The sequence below is a fragment of the Salvelinus namaycush genome, chromosome 4 (genome assembly GCF_016432855.1).
Source record: "Salvelinus namaycush isolate Seneca chromosome 4, SaNama_1.0, whole genome shotgun sequence".
Taxonomy (NCBI): Eukaryota; Metazoa; Chordata; class Actinopteri; order Salmoniformes; family Salmonidae; genus Salvelinus; species Salvelinus namaycush.
In genome coordinates, this window is record NC_052310.1 from 19,969,013 (window position 1) to 19,996,487 (window position 27,475).

Sequence of the window (27,475 nt, forward strand, 5' to 3'; positions counted from 1 at the left end):
CCAGTAAAATACTACTTGAGTAGTGTCCTGTTAAATGTAACCAGTACTTTTGTGTGTCAGGGAAAATGTAAGGAGTAAAAAGTACATTATTTTCTTCAGGAATAAAAGTAAAAGTTGTCAAAAATATAAATAGTAAAGTAAAGTACAGATACCCCAAAACACTACTTAAGTAGTACTTAAAAGTATTTTTACTTAAGTACTTTACACCACTAAATAACATGCTTATAACAGTCGCTTTGTACATTCCCCCTGTCCACTCACGTCAGGCAGTATCAAGCACCGAATGAAATAGAAGTCTAGAATGGACAGTGGTATTCCGGCAATATGACTATTGTGTGTATTCTATTGTGTCTGTATGGTTTCAAGTGTTATGAGGGGAGAACCCACGAGAAGAGGTGTGTGGCATCGCTGCGCTCCTTGATGCTCTCCTTCCTGTACTTCATGAAGTCCCTCAGGGTCAGCAAGGGGTCATTGCCCACGGACACCATGTTCTGGGATGACCACGTCTCCATGGCGACCAGCACGATCCGCGTGTTGAGCTGGTCCTTGTAAATCTGAGGTCAAAGAGTCACGATGACAATGAGCAACTAAGTAAACCATAGCCAGAACAACTATTCATGTAATCTTGGCACCCAGAACTAAATCAGCTACTCGGTTTTGGTCAACATTTGAATGTTAAGGCTGCCACGAGAGATTACTACACATGATTTACTCCACTAACACTATGATGTAATGAACATTAGTTCATTTGAAAGAAATTTCCCAAGTACACAATTTTAACTGATTATGATGTATATTAGATAGATGATCAACACAACTGATATAAACCTGATGATCAATACAGACAGTAACATCTTAGAGTAAGGAAACATAAAAATGGAAAAGTGGATATGGAATGTATGTATGCATGCGTGTGTGTGTGTGTGTGTGTGTGTGTGTGTGTGTGTGTGTTAGCGGTTGACACAGGAGTGCCATTTCTTTCCTGTACTGTCCTGATCCAGCAACAATTATATAACCCTGACATGTCCTCCTAAAAAAAAGTCAGTTTAAAATGATTCCTGTAATGCCCATTCCTGTGAGGACTGTCGATCCTGTCCCAAACTTGACATTAGGATTTCATTCCCGTTCCTGAGGAAGTCCTGCAGAACCTGCATGAACCCGAGGTAATGTCAACCTCTAGTGTGTGTGTCTGCATGTGTGCAGAGGCAGACGGCTCTTACCGCGTCTGCCATATTGACGACCGCTTTGGCAAAGTTCCTCGTCTGCGACGACGACCGACGCAGCTGCACAAACTACAGCACAGGGCAGAGGAAAGGACCAAGAGCAGAGGGTGGGTGGGGAGGAGAGAAACAGAGATATCCACATTGACCAATTACAATAAATAAACAACCAAAACCTCAAATATTTGATTACGTAGGACAGTGATCCTTATTCCTGCTCTTGGATAGTGTCGTGGAAATATTGAATCAAATATTTCTCAGATACCAGAGCTTGTGAATTCAAATAGACTTTATTACAAAAAGTAGCAAAGCCGAGCAAATCCATGGAGGAACTGAATCTCCGTTCTTAGTACTTTGCTTTTATACAGTCTTACCCTTACATAACATCGTCAACCCCCTTCTATGTAAGTAATTGATACCTTCTAGCCATGGCCACCATAATCTTGCGGCCTTTCTTATTGGCACAGACATTAGGGCATACAGTTGAAGTCGGAAGTTTACATACACCGTAGCAAAATACATTTAAACTCAGTTTTTCACAATTCCTGACATTTAATCCTAGGAAACATTGCCTGTCTTAGGCCAGTTAGGATCACCACTGATTTTAAGAATGTGAAAATGTCAGAATAATAGTGGAGAGAATTATTTATTTCAGCTTTTATTTTTTCATCACATTCCCAGTGGGTCAGAAGTTTACATACACTCAATTAGTATTTGGTAGCATTGTCTTTAAATTGTTTAACTTGGGTCAAACGTTTCAGGTAGCCTTCCACAAGTTTCCCACAATAAGTTGGGTGAATTTTGGCCCATTCCTCCTGACAGTGCTGGTGTAACTGAGTCTGGTTTGTAGGCCTCCTTGCTCGCACACGCTTTTTCAGTTCTGCCCACACATTTTCTATAGTATTGAGGTCAGGGCTTTGTGATGGCCACTCCAATACCGTGACTTTGTTGTCCATAAGCCATTTTGCCACAACTTTGGAAGTATGCTTGGGGTCATTGTCCATTTGGAAGACCCATTTGCGACCAAGCTTTAACTTCCTGACTGATGTTTTGAGATGTTGCTTCAATATATCCACATACTTTTCCTCCCTCATGATGCCATCTACTTAATGGAGTGCACCAGTCCCTTCTGCAGCAAAGCACCCCCACAACATGATGCTGCCACCCCCGTGCTTCACAGTTGGGATGATGTTCTTCGGCTTGCAAGCCTCCCCCTTTTTCCTCCAAACATAACGATGGTCATTATGGACAAACAGTTCTATTTTTGTTTCATCAGACCAGTGGACATTTCTCAGTTGCAAACCATAGTCTGGCTTTTTTATGGCGGTTTTGGAGCAGTGGCTTCTTCCTTGCTAAGTGGCCTTTCAGGTTATGTCGATATAGGACTCGTTTTACTGTGGATATAGATACTTTTGTACCTGTTTCCGTTAGTATCTTCACAAGGTCCTTTGCTGTTGTTCTGGGATTGATTTGCACTTTTCGCACCAAAGTACGTTCATCTCTAGGAGACAGAACGCGTCTCCTTCCTGAGCGATATGACAGCTGTGTGGTCCCATGGTGTTTATACTTCCATACTATTGTTTGTACAGATGAACGTGGTACTTTCAGGCATTTGGAAATTGCTCCCAAGGATGAACCAGACTTGGGAGGGCTACAATTTTTTTTTCTGAGGTCTTGGCTGATTTTTTCCCCATGATGTCAAGCAAAGAGGCACTGAGTTTGAAGGTAGGCGTTGAAATACATCCACAGGTACACCTCCAATTGACTCAAATGATGTCAATTAGCCCATCAGAAGCTTCTAATGCCATGACATAATTTTCTGGATTTTTCCAAGTTGTTTAAAGGCACAGTCAACTTAGTGTATGTAAACTTCTGACCCACTGGAATTGTGATACTGTGAATTATAAGTGAAATAATCTGTCTGTAAACAATTGTTGGAAAAATGACTTGTGTCATGCACAAAGTAGATGTCCTAACTGACTTGCCAAAACTATAGTTTGTTAACAAGAAATTTGTGGAGTGGTTGAAAAACAAGTTAATGACTCCAACCTAAGTGGATGTAAACTTCCGACTTCAACTGTAGATTATATTGGTGGCGTGACACACAGACATGCACCCTCCTACTGCAGGTCTAATAGTGCCTATAACTGATTAGCTAATGTTCCTGTTGTTGTCTATGTACGATGAACACATGAGCTTGTCCAGTAACCTTCAGAAGATCAGATATGGCCCAGACCAGTCACGTCTTGTTGGTCTACCTTGCCTCATCCACACGGATTCTGCTTACGTTCTGTTTTTTACATGTCTAAATGGTTAACTCGATGTTGATCCATCTTTGTACACTCACATGGGCTCAGCCTTCATTCTGCTAACACGTCTAATATTGAATTTATATCGATTCTTCTTTCTACTTCAAAGAGAACAGTATAGGTACTGAAAATCACCAGATGACTGGAAATTCTCTAACAATAGCCGATACAGGTTTTTTGCTCAACAGTGAAACACCTGATTCAGATCATCATTAGTTGAATCAGGTGTGATAAAAAAAAAAACTACAGTAGTGCTGCTCTCCGGGAGCTGGTGATCACTGATGTCAGTGCACTCTCTGACAACATGAACCAAGTAAGTTGTGGCCATTCGATTAACTTTCCGATTTCCAATAAATTCGAATGATGTACATTGCCTTCAGAAAGTATTCACATCCCCCTTGACTTTTTCCACATTTTGCTGTGTTACAAAGTGGGATTAAAATTGATTTCATTATTTTAAAAAATGTCAATGATATACCCACACAATATTGTGTCAAAGTGGAAGAAACATACTAACATTTGTAAAAATGTATGGAAAATAAAACACCCTGAGTCAGTTGGCAGCAATTACGCTGTGAGTCTTTCTGGGTAAGTCTCTAAGAGATTTCCACACATGGATTGTGCAACATTGGCCCATTACTCTTTTCACCATTTTTCAAGCTCTGTCAAATTGGTTGTTGATCATTACTAGACAACCATTTTCAGGTTTTGCCATAGATTTTAAAGCAGATTTTAGTCAAAACTGTAACCAGGCCACTCAGAAACATTCACTGTCTTCTTGGTAAGCAACTCCAGTGTAGATTTGGTCTTGTTTTTAAGGTTTGCTGTCCTGCTGAAAGGTCAATTCTTCTCCCAGTGTTTGGTGAAAAGCAGACAACCAGGTTTTCCGCTAGGATTTTTCCTGTGCTTAGCTCCATTCCGTTCATTTCTTTAATCCTGAAAATCGCCCCAGTACTTAACGATTAGCATCCCATAACATGATGCAGCCACCAGTATGCTTGAAAATATGGAGAGTGGTACTCAGTAATGTGTTGTATTGGATTTGCCCAAACTATAACACTTTTTATTCAGGCCAAAAAGTGAATTGCTTTGTAATTTGTTTTTGCAGTATTACTTTAGTGCCTTGTTGCAAACAGAATGCATGTTTTGGAGTATTTTTATACTGTACAGGCTTCCAGCTTTTCACTATGTCACTTAGGATAGTACTGTGAAGTAACTACAAAGTTGATCCATCCTCAATTTTCTCCTATCACAGCCACTAAACTCTGTAACTGTTTTAAAGTCACCATTGGCCTCATGGTGAAATCCCTGAGCGGTTTCCTTCCTCTCCGGCAACTGAGTTAGAAAGGACGCATGTATCTTTGTAGTGACTGGGTGTATTGATACACCATCCAAAGTGTAATTAATAACTTCACCAGGCTCAAAGTGATATTCAATGTCTGTTTTTTGTTTTTTTACCCACCTATCAAAAAATCATGTTAAACACTATTATTGCACACGAGTGAGTCTATGCAAGTTATTCTGTGACTTTTTACTCCTGATCTTATTTAGAATTGCCATAAGAAAGGGGTTGAATACTTATTGACTCAAAACATTTCAGCTTTAAAAAAAATACATAATTTCACTTTAGCATTATGGGGTATTGTTTGTAGATCAGTGAAACAATCTCAATTTAATCCATTTTAAATTCAGTCTGGTGTGAATACATTCTGAAGGTACTCTTTATGCCTAGCCCACAGTTCATTCTGAAAGTATTCAGACCCTTTATTCACATTTTGTTACGTTACAGCCTTATTCTAAAATGTATTCGATTGTTTTTCCCCCCCTTCATCAATCTACACACAATACCATATAATGACAAAACAAAATCTGGTTTTTAGATTTATGCAAATGTATAATACATTTAAAAAAATTGAAGTATTACATTTACATAAGTATTCAAACCCTTTACTCATACTTTTTGAAGCACCTTTGGCAGCGATTACAGCCTCGAGTCTTCTTGGATATGACACTTTAAGCTTGGCACACCTGTATTTGGGGAGTTCCTCCCATTCTTCTCTGCAGATCGTCTCAAGCTCTGTCATGTTGGAGGGGGAGCGTCACTGCACAGCTATTTTCAGGTCTCTCCAGAGATGTTCGATCGGGTTCAAGTCCGTGCTCTGGCTGGGCCATTCAAGGACATTGATTTCTCAGTTTGGCTGGGTGGCCAGCTCTAGGAAGAGTCTTGGTGGTTCCAAACTTCTTCCATTTAAGAATGATGGACGCCACTGTGTTCTTGGGGACCTTCAATGCTGCAGAAATGTTTTGGTACCTTTACCCAGATCTGTCAATTTAATTTACCACAGGTGGACTCCAATCAACTTGTAGAAACATCAAGGATGATCAATGGAAACAGGATGCACCTGAGCTCAATTTCAAATCTCATAGCAAAGGGTCTGAATACTTATGTAAATTAGGTATTTCTATTTTTTACTTTTTATACATTTGCTAACATTTCTAAAAACCTGTTATTGCTTTGTCATTATGGGGTATTGTGTGTAGATTGATGAGGATTTTTTTCTGTTTTTTTTTATCCATAAGGCTGTAACGTAACAAAATGTGGAAAAAGGTCAAGGGGTCTGAATACTTTCCAAAGGCACTGTATGTCGACGTGAACGTACCAGGTCGTGATCGTTCACCACCATCAGCTCGATGTACTTGGTCTCGGTCTGGACTGTGCGTTGACCTCGTCTGACCTGTAGGGGAAGGGGGGGGGGGGGGGGGTGCAAGAGAAAGCGCTGCTTCACTTCAGTCTGGTACAACTTCAATGGCACCCTATACACCCTATACACCCTGGGGCCCGGTTTCCCAATAGCGATGGAACTTAGGCATATGAGTGTTTTAACGAAGAATCTTTCCTACAACGGCTGAAGATGTAAAACACCACGCAGAGAGAACCGTCTTCTAGTGCGTTGTCGGAGCATGTGTCGATACTGATAGGATCGAAAAAAGGGAAGCGCTGCTCTAGGATCAGCTTTCTCCATTCAAAACTTACCTTAATACTATAATTATTTCACAACACTGACGAAAGATCAGCTTCTAGAGAGATATTACCACCTATGATATAACCAACAATTTGGGACATCATTGCGCACATGTTAGACTACACGTCATGAAATATATTGAGACACATTACAGACAGTAGCCTCCAAGTAGCTAAATAGAAGAAATCAAATCAAAGTTTATTTGTCACGTGCGCCGAATACAACAGGTGTAGTAGACCTTACAGTGAAATGCTTACTTACAGGCTCTAACCAATAGTGCGAAAAAAGTTTTTAATGTCCCGTTGGTAGGATATTTGTGATCGTACCTCGTCTAATTTATTGTCCAATGACTGCACGTTGGCGAGTAATATTGACGTAACAACAGCCTTCCTACTCGCCTTCTGCGGGTCCTGACGAGGCATCCGGCTCGTCGTCCTCTGTACCTGCGTCTCTTCCTCTTGCGAATAACTGGGATGTCGGCCCTGCCGGGTGTTTGTAGAATATCATGTGAGTCTAGCTTGTTGTTGAAAAAATCTTCCTCTAATCCGAGATGAGTGATCGCTGTCCTGATATCCAGAAGCTCTGTTCTGCCGTAAGATACGGTTGCAGAAACATTATGTACAAAATAAGTTACAAATAACATGACATGTATTTCAATATGATTGAAATAGGCCTATAGCCTACCGTATTTATATTTAATTGCAGTCACCGTGGTTTTCATTTGAAGCATCTTGTTATACGTCGCTTGTTTGTTATCAACTGCAAAGACAATGGCAACTTTGTATTTGTAGTTAACGTGGTTCTGAAGTCGTCGGCGGTCACAGAGAGAGACTGATAATCCAAGTGATCTTCTCGGTGTGAAGTGACACGGGAGGGCAAAACAGCATCTAACGACGCACTTAGCTGTTCTACGAGTGGTCTGAGGCCGGCGTTAGATCATGAGTGTTTCCAAGTGCAACGTTAATTAACAAGATGGTCTCGGGAAATAGCTCGGGGTTTAACGATGCTCCTACGAAGTTTCTAAAGATGGACCTAGCCTTAACATTCTTTTTCGGAAACCGAGCCCTGGTCAAAAGTAGTGCACTGTATATGGAATAAAGTACAATTTCAGATGCAACCTTATTCACCTCAGTTGAGAACACATACCCTACTAACCATATTGGAACGTACTGCAGCTACTGCAGCCCACGTTTTTGTCCTTGAGAAGGGCAGCAACACTTTGATTTCAGCCTCGATTCACCTGCTATTAAATCGCTGTGTCTGAAAGTGATATAACGGTGGCTGGCTCTGGTTACTCAGGGGCATTCTACTCTTGCTACACATCAGCCAATACGCAAGGGATATTTGTGAGCACATAACGATAACAAATTGATTGTGTTCCGCGTGAGATTAAATGTGTTGCATTGTAAAACATTGACTGTGTTGTGTCATTGTGTCGTGTTACATTATTGGCTTGTACTCAGTTTTTGTTAGTGTCTCTGCAAGCAGTGTGTATTTGGCAACACTGTGCGGCAACTGTAGCTTTGTGTGTGTGACAACAGTGGGTGTTTACAGGTGTGTGTGTGTGTGTATATGTGTTCGCACATGCATGAGTGTATGTGTGTGCCAGCTTATCAGGACATCAGCTCCTCACCTGTCTCTTTGAACGGCTCAACCCTTCCTCTGTGAAGATGGGCTCCTCCGGCTCTGACAAGATACCACCACCACCACCGTCACTGTCATTTTCAGAGTTCCCTTCAGTGTCACTGCTGTTCAATGAGCAACCTGTGAAGGAGGGGAAAAGGAGAAAGGGAGGGGGAAAATGGGTAGGAGTGCGGAAGGGGAGAGAGAAGAGGATGAGAGGAGAGAGAACAGGGTAGGAGGGAGAAGAGGGTAGGAGGGAGAACAGGGTAGGAGGGAGAAGAGGTGATATGATGAGTGCACACCCATCAGTCCCTTCTGTCAGTGAAGCCATGTCCATTTTTGTCAAATGATCCACAGAGGAAATCAATATCCTGCAGACAGTGTGGTGGAGCGAGGCCATATGAAGACCAAGGAGAGGACAAGGAGGGCAGCCAGAAAGCAGGAGATGGGGAGAGAGAGAGAGAGAAAAAGATGGGCATGTACTGTGTCCCCGTCGAGAGGAAAGGTGAGTGAAGCAGGGGAGCTTATGGAAGAGCAAAAACTAACACAGATGGAAAAAACAGTATTTTAAGGCTTTAGAACTGGAGACAAGAGGAAAGGAGGAGGCGAGGAGAAAACTCAAATTTAGACTATTGAGATGCACCCCAAAAAGACATTGGCAAAGGTAGGTGATGACGGACACAAAGGAGAGATGGGTTAGTTAAAGGTCAGCTAAAGATTTTACCTGGACATTGTAGTGACAGTAGCAGGTCCAGGTCAGGCATTCGATACACCACGTGATCATTCTGCTTCTACAGTAGTACACACAGAGCCGCAACAGAGTTAGAACCAATGAGTTGTAAATACAGAAAAAGTTAGTACCCACCATTCTTATGACATATTGGTTGACGATGATTAAGTGCTATAACTGTTATTGACTGATCACCCCCCCCTTTTGCCCCCCTGTCCAGCACTCGGGACTGCTGAGTGCTGAAGCGCGTAAAAATAGTCTGTCTTCAGTTACGACACTCACTACCAAGTTCCAAACTGCCTCTGGAAGCAACGTCAGCACAAGAATTGTTCGTCGGGAGCTTCATTAAATGGGTTTCCATGTCCGAGCAGCCGGACACAAGCCTAGGATCACCATGCACAATGTTAAGTGTCGGTTGGATTGGTGTTAAGTGTCGGTTGGATTGGTGTTAAGTGTTGGTTGGATTGGTGTAAAGCTAGTCGCCATTGGACTCTGGAGCAGTGAAAAAGCCTTCTCTCACGCTTCACCATCTGGCAGTCCGAGAGACGAATCTGGGTTTGGCCGATGCCAGGAGAATGCTACCTGACCCAATGCATAGTGCCAACTGTAAAGTTTGGTGGAGGAGGAATAATGGTCTGGGGCTGATTTTCATGGTTCGAGCTAGGCCTCTTAGTTCCAGTGAAGAGAAAAATGTTCACGCAACAGCATACAATGCCATGCTAGACGATTCTGTGCTTCCGACTTTGTGGCAACAGTTTAGGGAAGCCCCTTTCTTGTTTCAGCATGACAATGCCCCCGTGCACCAAGCGAGGTCCATACAGAAATGGTTTTTCGAGATCGAAGAAGAACTTGACTGGCCCTGACCTCAACCCCATCGAACACCTTTGGGATGAATTGGAACGCCGACTGCAAGCCAGGCCTAATCGCCCAACATCAGACCTCACTAATGCTCTTGTGGCTGAATGGAAGTCCCCGTAGCAACATCTATTGGAAAGCCTTCCCAGAAGAGTGGAGGTTGTTATAGCAGCAAAGGGTGGACCAACTCCATATTAATGGCCATGATTTTGGAATGAGACGTTCGACGAGCAGGTGTCCACATACTTTCGGTCACATAGCGTATACGTAATAAAGAAAGCAAAGCGCCATAATGCATAATTGATCCATTGCTGGGCTTTCAGGATGGCATCATCGAGCATTTCAGGGCTGCATGGAGAGTCAAACTTGAGCAGAGGAGCTGAATACTTTATGAAAATGACCCATCTGGGGAAAAGGGGAGGCCATCCGATATTCAGGAGGGAGAGGCCACATCGATCTATCGTTCCAGTCCATGTAATGGAGCTGTGTACCGTACCTCGATTGCCTGTCGCCCTAATGGAATAGCCTTCAGCCTCTTCTATCCTACCCCTCGCTTTTCTCTCCTTTTCTTCCACACTCACTTTTCCTCTCTCCTCCCACTCTATTTCGCAGCCAAAACTGATCTCTCAAAAGGAGAGGTCCACAAAGTAGAGGAGTATGGGACAAAGCCATAATATCACGTTGGTTGACATATTATATCATCCTATACTGGTGCTGCTTGCCTCTGACATCCAAGGCTGGGAGTGAACGTATTTCCCCCCACTACTCACGTTTGAACTAAATAGAATGGCTGGGATGAACTATACACAGTGCATAATCATGTTAGAGCCAAGTGTGTGGCTTATTTGTCTACAGACATCAAGGATGGTGTCCTCTGTGGGGTTTCTAATGTATGGCTGGGACCAGAACCTTATACTGTACGGGTATATATAAAATGGCTTTGGCTTGGATGGCAAACAGGGGGTTATAGTTCATCCTGAACAGAAGGAGGAGACAGATGGGACAGAGGTTGAAGCGATAGATTCAAAGACCGCCAACGAGTCAGCACTGAACGGTCTTGGAGATATACGGGAAGAAATAAAAGAAAAATAGATTCAGCTGTCAATTCCATCAAGCCCACATTGTGTCATTCGCTTTTACACAGCAACTCGTTTTCTCCCCATGGACAAACAAAATCAGAACGTTTCTTTTGGGGGGGGGTAGTTGAAAAGTCCACTAGCACTTCCAAACTTACTATATGCTTCCAGATTTCAGAATAAGAAGTGCGTGTGCAGGCAGTAGCTTGTAAAGGACGACACTGCACAAACATTGCTATGGTGCATTTTATTGAATTCCAGTCTTAGTATAGTTAATTAGTTCTCTCTCTCTCACACACACCATGGGACTGTGTATCAACTCAATACTTTTCGCACTGCACAACACAGATGGAGTATCGCTGTCTGTGCTGCCAGTGAGTGAGAGAGAGATAAAGAGGTAAACAACGGAGAGGGAAAGAGAGTTGAAAGAGTCCGATGCAGAGAGAGAGAGGAGGAACAGACGGTCTCTACTGAGCAGTACGCTGGAGCCACTTTCGAGACGAATCCACCAGCAACTCCCCATTTTTCATCTAAGGGTATCCAACCCTCCATCCTCTTCCCTTATTCATACTCACCTCCCCACTGGTATTGAGAACAGGCTCGATCCCGTAGGAGAAGTTCCCATCGGAAAACATCCCACTGGAGATAGACAGAAAGCAAGAGTGAGGCTAGTAGAGTTAGTAGTAACAAATGGGATCTCTGGTAGGATTGAGACAAACAGTGAGGCATGGAATGGGCAGAGCGTGGGCATAGCCTCGACTCACCGTAATCCATGGCAGGTAGAGAGAGCAACCCACGAGCCTGGTACCCCCCTCAGTCGCCCGTGGTAGTAACAGTGTTCCCCTCCCTGTAAAAACACACACACCCATTCACGCAGTATTAATTCTACTTTGCCCTCCCAAGTTAAATAAAGAAAGGCACAAGTCGATGAAATAGAGTCAGCTAACCAATGACGAAAATGCAATCAACACCCCTGATTAAGTGTGAAGCAACACCCCCCAAGAGTGGGTCTGAATGAGCTGCTTGGTCAACAAAGCTGTATCAGTAACTGCTATAGATCAGGAGAGAGAACCTACACCTACAGTGGCTAATGATGCGTGAAGGACAGCAGAGACTATATTTCATCACCAGACATGTGTGGTTGAGAATCAGATGTGTGTGTATTAGACTAGGAAAACATCCGTGTCTGTCTGTGCGTGTGTTTGTGTGTGTGTGTCACTCAGTCAGTGTAACGAGCACCAATAAGTTATGCACCACTGTCATCTGAGCCCACTGTCGTCTCACACGCTAAACAACAGAAGAAAAGCTGTGTTCAAGTGAAGCGAACTATAACTATTTAGACCGTTCAAGCAACAACCTTGGGGCTCGTGTTATTTCCCGCTTGGTCAAACCTTACTCCAACCGTATCCAACCAACCAGACAGACCAACGCTGCGTCTCAATAGACTACAGTGGCCTCCTCTCCTCTGCTCTTTCCTTAATCTGCACTGGTCTGAAACACACAAGCAACATGGCCGATCCCTTTCCAGCAACATGCATCCGTCCAGTTCTTTTTCCAGAATGAAGGCAAGATTGTGTATGAGCTAGCCATAATGACCCTTAGTGTAGCTTAGCTTAATTTCTCTCCTGTCGCGGTTTAGCGTGCGTGTGTGCGTGCGAGTGCGGGCAGAGGGAGAAGATGGAGCAAGATGAAACTGGGCCAACATTCCGCAAATTTTCTCATAGATGAAACACTTGATCTTAATACAGTTTTCTGTTTCCAAAACTAAAATCTGTTATGAACAGAGCGCACTAAGTTTTGTAGATTTGACCCTTTGCCAAAGTTTTTAAAAACGGGCTTTGTTTGGAGGAGCGCAATGGCAGTTAAGAGTTCTTGGCTTGCACATTCAGCACTTCAGAGAGTAGGCGTTCACTAACAGAAATGAGCAAATGCATGATAAATTGCACCAATAGGATCACGTTAGCTCTTGCTTGGCTCTGCCCATGTCGTTCCTTGTCCTGCCAACTGTGCTTCTATGGTTTCCACTGTAAAAAGGCCCATTTGTCCCATCTTGGCTTAGTTAAAAGTATCATTGGTAGCGGTTTAGCATGAGCTAGCCATAATAAACTCTAGCTTAGCGTTAGCTTAATTTCTCCTGTGTCTTTAGTGGGTGAGACCCTGGGGCCATTCATACCAATTAGAAAGGAAGCCCAGTCAGAGCACTTAGCACGGGACTGAGATAAATAAATAAATAAATAAATAAATAAAAGGGCAGGATTACAAGGATAAGTGGAGGAAATCAGATTGGCTCACACTCTACTGCGGCCATTAGTGAACGAGGTGGATTGAGTGTCCTTTCAGAGGAGGAGAGGCTGGACACATCCACGCATACACACACACACACACACACACTTTCAGAGGAGAGGCAGGATGGAGGGGGATCATTCAAGTCATTCAGGTATAATAGACTACTGAGATGCTATTCAAGAAATAAGTTGTTTCATCTAACATGCAGGAATGCATATTTCAATATGATTCAATATTTTGATGTGCAACCTAATCCACTGATTGTCACGAATTTTGGTTTGACAAATAGGCCATTGTGTTGTTATATTTTACTGTCGAAAATAAGGCTTCAGAAAGTTATTTAAAATGTTCTTGTACACTTACAGTGGGGGGAAAAAGTATTTAGTCAGCCACCAATTGTGCAAGTTCTCCCACTTAAAAAGATGAGAGAGGCCTGTAATTTTCATAATAGGTACACTTCAACTATGACAGACAAAATGAGAAAAAGAAATCCAGAAAATCACATTGTAGGATTTTTAATGAATTTATTTGCAAATTATGGTGGAAAATAAGTATTTGGTCAATAACAAAAGTTTCTCTCAATACTTTGTTATATACCCTTTGTTGCCAATGACAGAGGTCAAACGTTTTCTGTAAGTCTTCACAAGGTTTTCACACACTGTTGCTGGTATTTTGGCCCATTCCTCCATGCAGATCTCCTCTAGAGCAGTGATGTTTTGGGGCTGTTGCTGGGCAACACGGACTTTCAACTCCCTCCAAAGATTTTCTATGGGGTTGAGATCTGGAGACTGGCTAGGCCACTCCAGGACCTTGAAATGCTTCTTACGAAGCCACTCCTTCGTTGCCCGGGCGGTGTGTTTGGGATCATTGTCATGCTGAAAGACCAGCCACGTTTCATCTTCAATGCCCTTGCTGATGGAAGGAGGTTTTCACTCAAAATCTCACGATACATGGCCCCATTCATTCTTTCCTTTACACGGATCAGTCGTCCTGGTCCCTTTGCAGAAAAACAGCCCCAAAGCATGATGTTTCCACCCCCATGCTTCACAGTAGGTATGGTGTTCTTTGGATGCAACTCAGCATTATTTGTCCTCCAAACACGACGAGTTGAGTTTTTACCAAAAAGTTCTATTTTGGTTTCATCTGACCATATGACATTCTCCCAATCTTCTTCTGGATCATCCAAATGCTCTCTAGCAAACTTCAGACGGGCCTGGACATGTACTGGCTTAAGCAGGGGGACACGTCTGGCACTGCAGGATTTGAGTCCCTGGCGGCGTAGTGTGTTACTGATGTTAGGCTTTGTTACTTTGGTCCCAGGTCTCTGCAGGTCATTCACTAGGTCCCCCCGTGTGGTTCTGGGATTTTTGCTCACCGTTCTTGTGATCATTTTGACCCCACGGGGTGAGATCTTGCGTGGAGCCCCAGATCGAGGGAGATTATCAGTGGTCTTGTATGTCTTCCATTTCCTAATAATTGCTCTCACAGTTGATTTCTTCAAACCAAGCTGCTTACCTATTGCAGATTCAGTCTTCCCAGCCTGGTGCAGGTCTACAATTTTGTTTCTGGTGTCCTTTGACAGCTCTTTGGTCTTGGCCATAGTGGAGTTTGGAGTGTGACTGTTTTAGGTTGTGGACAGGTGTCTTTTATACTGATAACAAGTTCAAACAGGTGCCATTAATACAGGTAATACAGGTAACGAGTGGAGGACAGAGGAGCCTCTTAAATAAGAAGTTACAGGTCTGTGAGAGCCAGAAATCTTGCTTGTTTGTAGGTGACCAAATACGTATTTTCCACCATAATTTGCAAATAAATTCATTAAAAATCCTACAATGAGATTTTCTGGAATTTTTTTTCTCATCTTGTCTGTCATAGTTGAAGTGTACCTATGATGAAAATTACAGGCCTCTCTCATATTTTTAAGTGGGAGAACTTGCACAATTGGTGGCTGACTAAATACTTTTTTCCCCCACTGTATATCATAGGCTATTTCACCACTTGAGGAAGTGTAAAACTCAAAACACTTCATCTAGATCGCCAACTCTAAATATAATACCCACTGCTAGTAGCCATGTATAAATCTAACAGTTAATGTAAATGTCCTAATAAAAAATGGAAATGTATCTCAAAGCCATATCAAATATCTTGTTTGTAAAATAGTTGCTACTGAGCTTTCTTTCTCCCGGAGAGTGGCTCGCTAATCACATCAGCAGGCCCACCGAAACAAGCACAGCAGCAGGCCCATCGAAACAGGCACAGCAGCAGGCCCACCGAAACAGGCACAGCAGCAAGTCAGACACCTCCAATACAGGAATCATGAGGATAACGCACTTTACTGTTTGACCAAATCATGGTTTTAGCAGCCCCAAAAATGGAAGGTTTGAGTGAGGTGACCATGTAGAAGGTGCAGCTCGCACTGATACAACCAGCTAAAATGTTTACCCGCACAGCCAAGTCAAATAGTCGCAAAATGGAACTAAAAGGTCGCAGTCTGGAACCCTGGGGAGAGGGGGACTCTGCGGAGGACACGCTCAGTAGAAACGCACACACCCACTCATTTATTCGTTTTTATTTATTTATTATTTAACCTTTATTTAACTAGGCAAGTCAGTTAAGAAGAAATTCTTATTTACAATGACGGCCTACCCCGGCCAAACCCTAACGACACTGGGCCAATTGTGCGCTGCCCTATGGGACTCCCAATCACGGGCCGGTTGTGATACAGCCTGGAACTTCTTGTTCTGGAGCCTGTGATGCACTTGCCATTGCATGATCAACGAGGTGGAAATGCAGCTAATATCTGAATGAAGGGCAACTCAGCAGCACTGCTGACTTTGCAGAACCACTTGTTTGTTAATGAACAGAAGAGAGGAGGTGATACCCCATTAAGGGAGGAGTTGAATGAGATGCCACACCTATCCAAGGACACAGCCAATGAGAATGACGGATGCTAATTGGTACTGACAAACTAGAATAAAACAGCCCTGTTTTGTTACAGCCCTATCAAATACTGCTACCAAGTCTCAACTAAGGGAGAGAGGTGGCCAAAATAGGAGGGGAAAGTGCCAATTCCAAGATGGCAGAAAGCTAAGTTTCTCAAACTGTTTTTATTTACCATCACACTCGAGGACAAAACGACAAGACAAACGGAGAAAATGAAGACTAGACCAAATAAGAACTAAACAAGTACATGACGTTGCACTATCTAGCCGTGAATCATTTTTCGGTTAAGTCCGTCTCGGGCACCTTAAAAGGGGGTTAGACAGTGACCTTGCAAAACGACCGGTGTAATTGCATCTCTCCAATTTCATTAAACTTCCGCACCGCAGGACTAGCTATTCATGTCTGCAGGAACAAGACACCTCTCAGTCCTCCAAATAAGTCCTCTGACACACACACACACACACACTGGAGTAATAATACAGTAGAAGCATAGTTATAAACACACATAAAGACTTGTATAGGCTCATAATTCCGTATACCAATACTCGTAATGCATTATAAGTATAATCATAATCACTTATAAATGTACAGTGACATAGCGCTTCATAATTGCACTTTTTACCCAAGGGTCATACAGCATTATAATGACAATCAGTGTGATGCATTTATAAAGTCTATGCCAATGAGCAGCACATTGTTAGTACTGCGTCATAATCTTCGTTATGGTGTGTTATAGCACACTTATAAGCCACTATTAAGTCATCTTTGAATGCTTGAGGTGCTGCGTTTGATGATCATACTAGACACTCATCAGCCAACCTTCATGTCTACACCCTAGTGGATGGATGGATGGACGAAAACAAGTTCTACCATGTTTTGAGACGGCCTCCCTTCGTCGTCAAAGTGCCGCTCCACATATTCCGAAGACAGGAGATTGCTGGGGGAAAAAAGAGAGAGGGGGCGAGAGAGCGAGCGAGCAATGACATTTCCCATTCAGGCATAATCATTACAAGAGACAAGCGCATACAAAACACATTTGTTAAAAAGCACTATACAAATCCAATTGGATTGATGGAGGCATTGAGTAGAAAAGGGGTGGTGGAAGGATGGGGCCAGTTACCTCTACGCCATGAAAAAACGCTTTGAGAGCTAGTGAGGATCGCTATATGAACACAATCCATTAGAATAATGTGTCCAATGTGTTGGTGAGGAGGAGGAGGCGAGTATATGCCGTGATTTAGCTTTAGTCTACGAGCCTCAAAATGTTACCATCATCTACAATGTTTTAGACATTCCATTCTAGTGAAGAAACCCTAGATGGATTGTATCAGGGTTGGGGTAAATTCCGTTTTTTTAATTCAGCCAATTCGGGAAGTTAATTCAAATTCAACAAAATCCACATAGGCGACATTGGGCAATTTTTTTTATTCATGACTTGAATGAAAATGTCCTGAATAGAAAGCTGAATTGAACACAATCCTGTATTGTATAGAATGCTAGTGAGAGTCAGAGCAGTGTGTCAACTCACTGGTTCAGCTCCAAGTCCAGGATGAAAGATTTGCCAAAGGTTTCCACCAGGAAACTGCTCTGGGCTAGATGGACAGGCTGGGAGAGAGAGGGAGGGAGAAAAGTTAGAGAGGAGTGTGTGTGTGTGTGTGTGTGTGTGTGAGCACAATAGGGAGAGAAAATCAGTGGTGGAAAAAGTACTCAATTGTCATACTTGAGTAAAGGTAAAGATACCTAAATAGAAAATGACTAAAGTAAAAGTGAAAGTCATCCAGTAAAATACTACACTTGAGTAAAAGTATTTGGTTTTAAATATACTTAAGTATCAAAAGTAAATGGAATTGCTCAAATATACAAACCAGACACCCCCATTTTTTTATTACCGATAGCCAGGGGCACACTCCAACATAATTTACAGGCAAAGCATTTGTGTTTAGTGAGTCCGCCAGATCAGAGACAGTAGGGATGACCTCTTGATAAGTGCGTCAATTGGACCATTTTCTTGTCAAAATGTAATGAGTATTTTTGGGTGTCAGGGAAAATGTATGGAGTAAAAAGTACATTCTTTTATTTAGGAATGTAGTGAAGTAAAAGTTGGAAAACATAAATAATAAAGTAAAGTACAGATACCCCCAAAAATGTAAGTAGTACTTTAAAGTATTTTTACTTAAGTACTTTACACCACTGGAGAAAATACAGGTACACTTAGGGTGTAAAAACAGGACTGAGGCAAGGCTGGCCAAGGTTATTAAAAGGTACAGTGCCTTCAGAAAGTATTCACACCCCTTGACTTTTTCAAAATGTTGCTGTGTTACAAAGTGGGGTTAAAATTGAATTAATTGTACATTTTTTTGACTACACAAAAAACTCTAATATCAAAGTGGAAGAAAAATGCTAACGTGTCAAAATAAATAAAACACTAACATATCTTGATTACATAAATATTCAACCCCATGAGGCAATGCATGTTAGAATCACCTTTGGCAGCGATTACAGCTGAGTCTGGGTAAGCCTCTAAGTGCTTTCCACACCTGAATTGTGCAACATTTTCCCATTACTCTTTTCAAAATTCTTCAAGCTCTGTCAAATTGGTTGATCATTGCTCGACAACCATTTTCAGGTCTTGCCATAGATTTTCAAGCAGATTTAAGTCAAAACTGTAACTCAGCCACTCAGGAACATTCACTGTCCTCTTAGTAAGCAACTCCAGTGTAGATTTGTCCTTGTGTTTTAGGTTACTGTCCTGCTGAACAGTGAATTCATCTCCCAGTGTCTGGTGGAAAGCAGATTGAACCATGTTCTCCTCTAGGATTTTGCCTGTGCTTAACTCCTTTCTTTTTGCCTTTTTTCCCCCTGAAAAAACTCCAGAGTCTTTAACGATTACAAGCATAAACACAACATGATGCAGCCACCACCATGCTTGAAAATATTGAGCGTGGTACTCAGCAATGTGCTGTATTGGATTTGCTTCGAACATAACACTTTGTATTCAGCACAAAAAGTAAATTGCTTTGCCACATTTTTGGCAGTATTACTTTAGCGCCTTGTTGCAAACAGAATGCATGTTTTGGAATATTTGTATACTGTACTGGCTTCCTTCTTTTCACTCTGTCAATTAGAATAGTATTGTGGAGTAACTACAATGTTGTTGATCCATCCTCAGTTCTCATATCACAGCCATTAAACTCTGTAACTGTTTTAAAGTCACCATTGGCCTCACGGTGAAATCCCTGAGCGGTTTCCTTCCTCTCTGGCAACTGAGTTAGGAAGGACGCCTGTATCTTTGTAGTGACTGGGTGTATTGATAAACCATCCAAAGTGTAGTTAATAACTTCAACATGCTCAAAGGGATATTCAATGTCTGCAATTTCTTACCACTAGGTATCAGTCTTTGCGAGGAACTGGAAAACCTTCCTGGTCTTTGTGGTTGAATCTGTGTTTGAAATTCACTGCTTGACTGAGGTACCTTACATATTTATTTATTTTATTTGTAATTAAAAAATATATATTTAACCTTTATTTAACCAGGTAGGCTAGTTGAGAACAAGTTCTCATTTGCAACTGCGACCTGGCCAAGATAAAGCATAGCAATTCGACACATACAACAACACAGAGTTACACATTGAATAAACAAAAACATACAGTCAATAATACAGTAGAACAAAAGAAAACAAAAAATCTATATACAGTGAGTGCAAATGAGGTAAGTTAAGGCAATAAATAGGCCATGGTGGCGAAGTAATTACAATATAGCAATTAAACACTAGAATGGTAGATGTGCAGAAGATGAATGTGCAAGTAGAGATACTGGGGTGCAAAGGAGCAAGATAAATAAATAAATACAGTATGGGGATGAGGTAGTTGGATGGGCTATTTACAGATGGGCTACAGGTGGTACAGGTGCAGTGATCTGTGAGCTGCTCTGACAGCTGGTGCTTAAAGCTAGTGAGGGAGATATGAGTCTCCAGCTTTAGAGATTTTTGCAGTTCGTTCCAGTCATTGGCAGCAGATAATTGTATGTGTGGTGTACCGAGATGTAGTAATCATTCAAAAATCACGTTAAACACTTATTGCACACAGTGAGTCCATGCAACTTATTAAGTGACTTGTGAAGCAAATGTTCTACTCCCAAACATATTTAGGCTTACCATAACAAAGTGGTTGACTTCTTATTGACTCAAGACATTTCAGCTTTTCATTTTTTATTAATTTGTAAAAATTTTGAAAAACATCATTCCACTGGCATTATGTGTAGGCCAGTGACAAAAAAAGAACAATTTAATAAATGTTTTATCCAGGCTGTGACTATTTTGTTTTTGAAAAAGTCAAGCAGTGTGAACAGTTTCTGAATAATCATCACTCATTCACATTCCATTAGATGACAAGATGCAGAATCTGTCATGCCACAAGTCATTCATTGTCTTAAACAAATGATTCAATACCTTATAGTTTTGGCAAAAATGTACCTCTGTGGAGGGTTGAGAGAGAGCGCGAGAGCGCGAAAGAAAGGAAGAGAAAGAAAGAGTGCAACACAGTGAGAAAGATCGACAGAGAGCAACAAATAAAAAAAGGAATAGAAGGACAGAGTACCATCAAAGCCACAATAACACTGTCAGATAAAGATCGACGTCCCAACTCCCAACCCTGTTCCAGGTAGTGAGAGAAAAACAGCTTTAACCAATCAATCCCCAATACCACTGTCTAGCCCAGGCGTCTCCAATCCTTTTCTAGCATGAGAGCTACCTTTAAAAAAATAAAACATGTCGGGAGCTTCTCTTTTTTATTGCTTTCAGATAGGCACATTCTTCTCATCTCCCCTGCAACTCTTCCCGGGTCCTTAGTGTACAAGAGAAAGTAGTGCACTATGCTTTCTGTCAATATACCTGGTATAATTTTTTTTAAATTAACAACTAAGTGGGGCCATATAAAATCTGTGATTTTTTCCCCTCCCAAATTCTGTTTTATATATTCCCCAATTATATTTTATCTGTTTTATTTTTCCTGGTTTTAGGTTTATTTACAATTGTTCATTGAGAAACAATGAAATTGGATGTTCTGAGTCCATGTCAATGCTTATATTACATCAGAAGACCTTATTGTTGTTGTTTTTTGAAGAAAACTAACAAAATATTGATTTTTGAGAGTAATTCCCCTTCAATTGCACATCTGGCCCTTTAATTGCGCATCTAGCGAGCGAGGAACGTGCAATGTTATGTGCCGGTCTAGCGATGCTTCTTTACTGCTGCTGCTCATTTCATGGCAAAGTTTGAAAATAACTAATAATAGATACAAATGATATTCATGATATACTTCTGCCAGACAAGCCTTTTTTGCAGTTAACATTTAATTGAGAAGGTTTTGGAGAAAGTATTTCTGTCAACCCACAAGACCGTTATCACATCAACTGGCTGGCTACACACGGAGTGATAAACAAACGCGCGCACCACACAGAAAGACAGGGGAAATATTTCGTTTTTAAGCAAATAGTGGCTTACTATGGGTGGATAATGTTGCGTTGATCAGATAGTAGCTGGGAGCTTGCGGTGTCTGATACTTGTGAGATGTATTTATGACAGTTTGCGATGCAACACTTGAAAATTGCATCTACTTTCAGAATTGTTTGGCAAGCTACTCATAGGTGGGCTGCGAGCTACTGGTAGCTTGCGATCGACCGGTTGGCGAAACCTGGTCTAGCAGTTAGCCCCTTACTCCACCTCGGTGGCTGGGGCTAAGGACCTACTGTGCAGGAGGCTGCTGCTGGTGAGAGTGTGTGTTTGAGTGTATGTGTGCCTGCCTGGCGGAAAGCGTTGGAAATAGGAGGCGTTAGAAATACGTTCAATTTACAGCGGCGGTGGGGCACTGCCAAACCTAGACAGCCTAATTAAGACGGGCTGTATCTCAACACAGTTTGTGACAGTCCACTGAGTCGAGAGCCTTGCTACCTGAATATTAATGGCTGTAGAGGTGCTGACAAAGACTTTCTGTCTAATAACTCCAGCGAGTCGTTTGGTTGTACTGTATCTGACCTTAACTATCTTCTCTGTAAAAAGTTTAAAAGACAGTTGCTGTTTATCTGGGTAAGGAATGAAACGTAGGAGATATATAAAAAAATAACATTTAGCATGTTACTCAATTATCATTCCTATTTGCCATTAACTTCTAGGGAATGGGCATAAGTTATCCGAAATACTGTACCAGCTTTAGGGCATGCATACTTTATCCAGCCCTGCTCTTAAAGGCCTTGGTGAGCAGCTGATTAGTATAATTATAAAGCGATTTCGAGTAGGGAGTGCTGATCTATGATCAGTTTTTCCTACTAGATGATATTGAAAATTATTACATGGAAAGGGGAGGAAGGGATCGTAGCTCAGCAATTTGACTGAGGTAAAAGAGGGCCTCATACAGAAACACTGCAAAGGCAGAGTTTCAGGAAGGTCGTCTGGGTTACACACGAGTGCTGGGCAGCCGGTGGTGGAGGGCACTCAAGGTTGCCTCAAACGGTGAATCTTCCTGCCTCGCTGAATGATTGGCAGATGGTATTGATAGGGCGGGTAATGGGAGAGACCAGGTAAAGGTGTAGAAAGGTGATAGGGGCGCGAACAGGCGGGAGAGGGAGGGCGCCCCACGGGTGGCTGCCATGGGGTATCAGGTGGGGTCAGATGAATCAGCACCATGGAAAGAGTGTGTGTGGACAGGGGTACTAGCTATCGATGTCCAAAACTGACGAGAATTGAAATGACTGACAGTGAACTTCCTCCTGGGAAAAAGGTCATTTAATTTCCTTTAATGATTGGTGGTGACAAGAGCTATGACCTTTTGACCAAGCAGGCTGATGCAGTTGGGGTCAATGTCAGCTCAGCTCTAGTCAGTTTTGGACAGTCAGGGCACAATTATGGGCAATTATATACAGTACCAGTCAAAAGTTTGGACATACCTACTCATTCAAGGGTTTTTCTTTATTTTGACTATTTTCTACATTGTAGAATAGTAGTGAAGACATCAAAACTATGAAATAACACATGGAATCATGTAGTAACCAAAAAAGTGTAAAACAAATCAAAATATTGGTTATATTTGAGATTCTTCAAAGTAGCCACCCTTTGCCTCAATGACAGCTTTGCACACTCTTGGCATTCTCTCAACCAGCTTCATGAGGTAGTCACCTGGAATGCATTTCAATTAACAGGTGTGCTTTATTAATTTGTGGAATTTCTTTCCTTCTTAATGCATTTGAGCCAATCAGTTAGGTTGTGACAAGGTAGGGGTGGTATACAGAAGATAGCCCTTTTTTGGTAAATGACCAAGTCCATATTCTGGCAAGAACAGCTTAAATAAGCAAAGAGAAACGACAGTCCATCATTACTTTAAGAAGTTTCTTCAAATGCAGTCGCAAAAACCATCAAGCGCTATGATGAAACTGGCTCTCATGAGGACCGCCAAAGGAAAGGAAGACCCATAGTTACCTCCGCTGCAGAGGATAAGTTCATTAGAGTTACCAGCCTCAGAAATTGCAGCCCAAATAAATGCTTCCCAGACGTCAAGTAACAGACACATCTCAACATCAACTGTTCAGAGGAGACCGCGTGAATTCAAGCCTTCATGGTCAAATTGCTGCAAATAAACCACTACTAAAGGACACCAATAAGAAGAAGAGACTTGCTTGGGCCAAGAAACACGAGCAATGGACATTAGACCGGTGGAAATCTGTCCTTTGGTCTGATGAGTCCATATTTGAGATTATTGGTTCCAACCTCTGTGTCTTTGTGAGACGCAGAGTAGGTGAACGGATGATCTCCGCACGTGTGGTTCCCACTGTGAAGCATGGAGGAGGTGGTGTGGTGGTGCTTTGCTGGTGACACTGTCCGTGATTTATTTCGAATTTAAGGCACACTTAACCAGCATGTATACCACAGCATTCTGCAGCGATACGCCATCCCTGGCCTCCACATTCACCCAACTTCAACCCAATTGAGATGGTTTGGGATGAGTTGTACCGCAGAGTGAAGGAAAAGCAGTCAACAAGTGCTCAGCATATGTGGGAACTCCTTCAAGACTGTTGGAAAAGCATTCTAGGTGAAGCTGGTTGAGGGTGGCTACTTTGAAGAATCTCAAATATAACCAATATTTTTCATTTGTTTTACACTTTTTTGGTTACTACATGATTCCATGTGTTATTTCATAGTTGTGATGTCTTCACTATTATTCTACAATGTAGAAAATATTAAAATAAAGAAAAACCCTTGAATGAGTAGGTATGTCCAAACTTTTGACTGGTACTGTATACATTTTAAGCTTTATTTAACCAGGCGAGTCAATTAAGAACAAATTATTATTTACAGTGAAAGCCTGGCCAGTGAAGACTCATAGTCAGAACTTCTGAAATTAGCACTTTCGGGGCATCGAAAGGGAAAGGGGTATCATGCCACCTACCTCGGTTTAAACCAAGGGTGAGAAACATCAATCCACTTTTGTAAGCTTTCAAAACATCAATCCACTTTTGTGGAAGTTTTCAAATGGCAACTAATCCAGATCTACCAACCAAAGCAGAGTAACGTTAAAAGCATCTTGTACTTTGTACCCATCCAAGATGGGAACACCTGACAATACCATATCAAGCCATTGACCTTACATTAAGGGCTTCTTTGAAAATACACCAGGCAATAAAAGTGGCAATAAAGGCTAACCTGACTAGCATTATGTCACACAAGACAAGTCTCCTCTAAGAGTGGCTTCTTTAGTAGCTATTAACTATAGTAGCCAAATAGCCTGGTCCCAGATCTGTTTGTGCCATCTTGCCAACTATACAGCACAAGCAGATCTGGGGCTAGGTTAAACTATTAATACGAGTCTCATCAGTCGTGGTCCAGCACTGTGACACACTATTAGACTACTATCTTTCCATTCCGTCTCCCTCTTCTACATCAAATGTGGATTTTAATCATTGATGAGAGAATTATTCTGCCTGGCATTGACTAATGAAGGAGGTCTAAGACCAAGTCGGCAAAAAATGTGATTATTTCATCTCTCATCTCATTTAGAGAAGAAAACAATTCTTCTCTGAAGCATCTTTCATTTATTAGATCTTATTCGCTCCATTTTGCATTTAAGAGGAAGCCACACATTGCTCCCTTCTTTAAAGCAACATATATTCTCCCCATAACTGTAAATAACCTAACCTATATGACATTTCAGTACACACTGAAAATCTGCAGAACAATGCCTACATTATACTGCTCAAAAAAGAGGCTGTGTCTCCACTACAGCTCAGCATCCCAAATGGCACCCAGTTCCCGGGGGTGATTCTCACAAAACTGGCACTTGACAAAACAGAAACACATTTTCCACCATAATTCCTCTTGGACCACTAAAATTAGGATTTGCAATTCTGTATTTAAAAATAATTGTTATGTTTATTGATCAGATATTATGCATTTTTCCACAACTACAGTACAAATGCAAAAATACCGCAACCGTTTTCAAAGTTCCGTAAAAATATTTTTTTTTTTTTTTTTTTTTTTTTTTTTACATTGCTCACCGCATGAAAAGGCCTGATTTAAACATAACTGAAAACAATTATATTTTAAATTAGTTTATTTTGTAATTTCTCATTAACACAGTATTTTCTGAATCTTGGATTTTGTCATTATATTATTCAGACCCCTTGATTTTTTCCACATTACAGCCTTATTCTAAAATGGATTAAATCCACCTTTCCCTTATCTACACACAATACCCATAATGACAAAACAAAAACAGATTTTTTAAATTTTTGTAAATGTATATATAAAAAAAAAAACTGAAATATCACATTTACATAAGTATTCAGACCCTTTACTCAGTACTTTGTTGAAGCACCTTTGGCAGCGATTACAACCTTGAGTCTTCTTGGGTATGACGCTACAAGCTTGGCACACCTGTATTTGGGGAGTTTCTCCCATTCGTCTCTGCAGATCTTCTCAAGCTCTGTCAGGTTGGATGGGGAGCGCCGCTGCACAGCTATTTTCAGGTCTCTCCAGAGATGTTCGATCGGGTTCAAGTCCGGACTCTGGCTGGGCCATTCAAGGACATTGATACTTGTCCCGAAGCCACTCCTGCGTTGTCTTGGCTGTGTGCTTAGGGTCGTTGTCCTGTTGGAAGGTAAACCTTCACCCCAGTCTGAGGTCCTGAGGGCTCTGGAACAGGTTTCATTCAATGATCTCTCTGTACTTTGCTCCATTCATCTTTCCCCTCGATCCTGACTAGTCTCCCTGTCCATGCCGCTGAAAAACATCCACACAGCATGATTCTGCCACCACCATGGTTCACTGTAGGGATGGTGCAAGGTTTCCTCCAGATGTGACGCTTGGCATTCAGGCCAAAGAGTTCAATCGTGGATTCATCAGACCAGATAATCTTGTTTCTCAGGGTCTGAGAGTCCTTTAGGTGCCTTTTGGAAAACTCCAAGCGGGCTGTCATGTGCATTTTACCAGTGGTGGAAAAAGTACTCAATTGTCATACTTGAGTAAAAGTAAAGATACCTTAATAGAAAATTACTCAAGTAAAAGTGAAAGTCACCCAGTAAAATACTATTTGAGTAAAAGTCTAAAAGTATTTGGTTTAAATATACTTAAGTATCAAAAGTAAATGTAATTGCTAAAATATACTTAAGTATCAAAAGTATAAATAATAAAAAATTCCTTACATAAAGCAAACAAGATGGCATAATTTTCTTGTTTCTTTTAATTTACAGATAGCTAGGGACATGCTCCAACACTCAAGACATCATTCATCAACAAAGCATGTTTAGTGAGTCTGCCAGATCAGGGGCAGTAGAGATGACCAGGGATGTCCTCTTGATAAGTGTATGAATTAGGCAAGTTTCCTGTTCTGCTAAGCATGCAAAATGTAACGAGTACTTTTGGGTGTCAGAGAATGGAGTAAAAAGTACATAATTTTCTTTAGGAATGTAGTGAAGTAAAAGTACAAGTTGTCAAAAATATAAATAGTAAAGTACAGATAACCAAAAAAAACAATGTAAGTAGTACTTTCAAGTATTTTTACTTGAAAGTACTTTACACCAGTGCATTTTGTAGTAACCAAAAAAGGAGTGGAGTGGCTTCCATCTGGCCACTCTACCATAAAAGGCCTAATTGGTGGAGGGCTGCAGAGATGGTTGTTCTTCTGGAAGGTTATCCCATCTCCACAAAGGAACTCTGGAGCTCTGTCAGACTGGTCACCTCCCTGACCAAGGTCCTTCCCCCCCAATTGCTTAGTTTGGCTGGGCGGACAGCTCTACGAAGAGTCTTGGTGGTTCCAAACTTCTTCCATTTAAGAATTATGGAGGCCACTGTGTTCTTGGGGACCTTCAATGTTGCAGACATTTTTTGGTTCCCTTCCCCAGACCTGTGCCTCGACACAATCCTGT

The 27,475-nt window shown here is 41.7% G+C and overlaps 1 protein-coding gene across 1 annotated transcript in view; it reads right to left on the reverse strand.

The window, feature by feature from the left end:
* adam11 (ADAM metallopeptidase domain 11) overlaps nt 1-27,475 on the reverse strand; it is a 45,170-nt gene that overhangs the window by 13,942 nt on the left and 3,753 nt on the right. The window contains exons 5-13 of the mRNA XM_038990704.1: nt 17,594-17,670; nt 16,936-17,002; nt 11,601-11,683; nt 11,412-11,475; nt 8,900-8,966; nt 8,186-8,316; nt 6,190-6,264; nt 1,221-1,292; nt 388-554 (exon numbers count right to left, since the gene is read on the reverse strand). Of these exons, the coding sequence (XP_038846632.1) occupies nt 388-554; nt 1,221-1,292; nt 6,190-6,264; nt 8,186-8,316; nt 8,900-8,966; nt 11,412-11,475; nt 11,601-11,683; nt 16,936-17,002; nt 17,594-17,670 (803 nt within the window). The remainder of the gene's footprint in view (nt 1-387; nt 555-1,220; nt 1,293-6,189; nt 6,265-8,185; nt 8,317-8,899; nt 8,967-11,411; nt 11,476-11,600; nt 11,684-16,935; nt 17,003-17,593; nt 17,671-27,475) is intronic.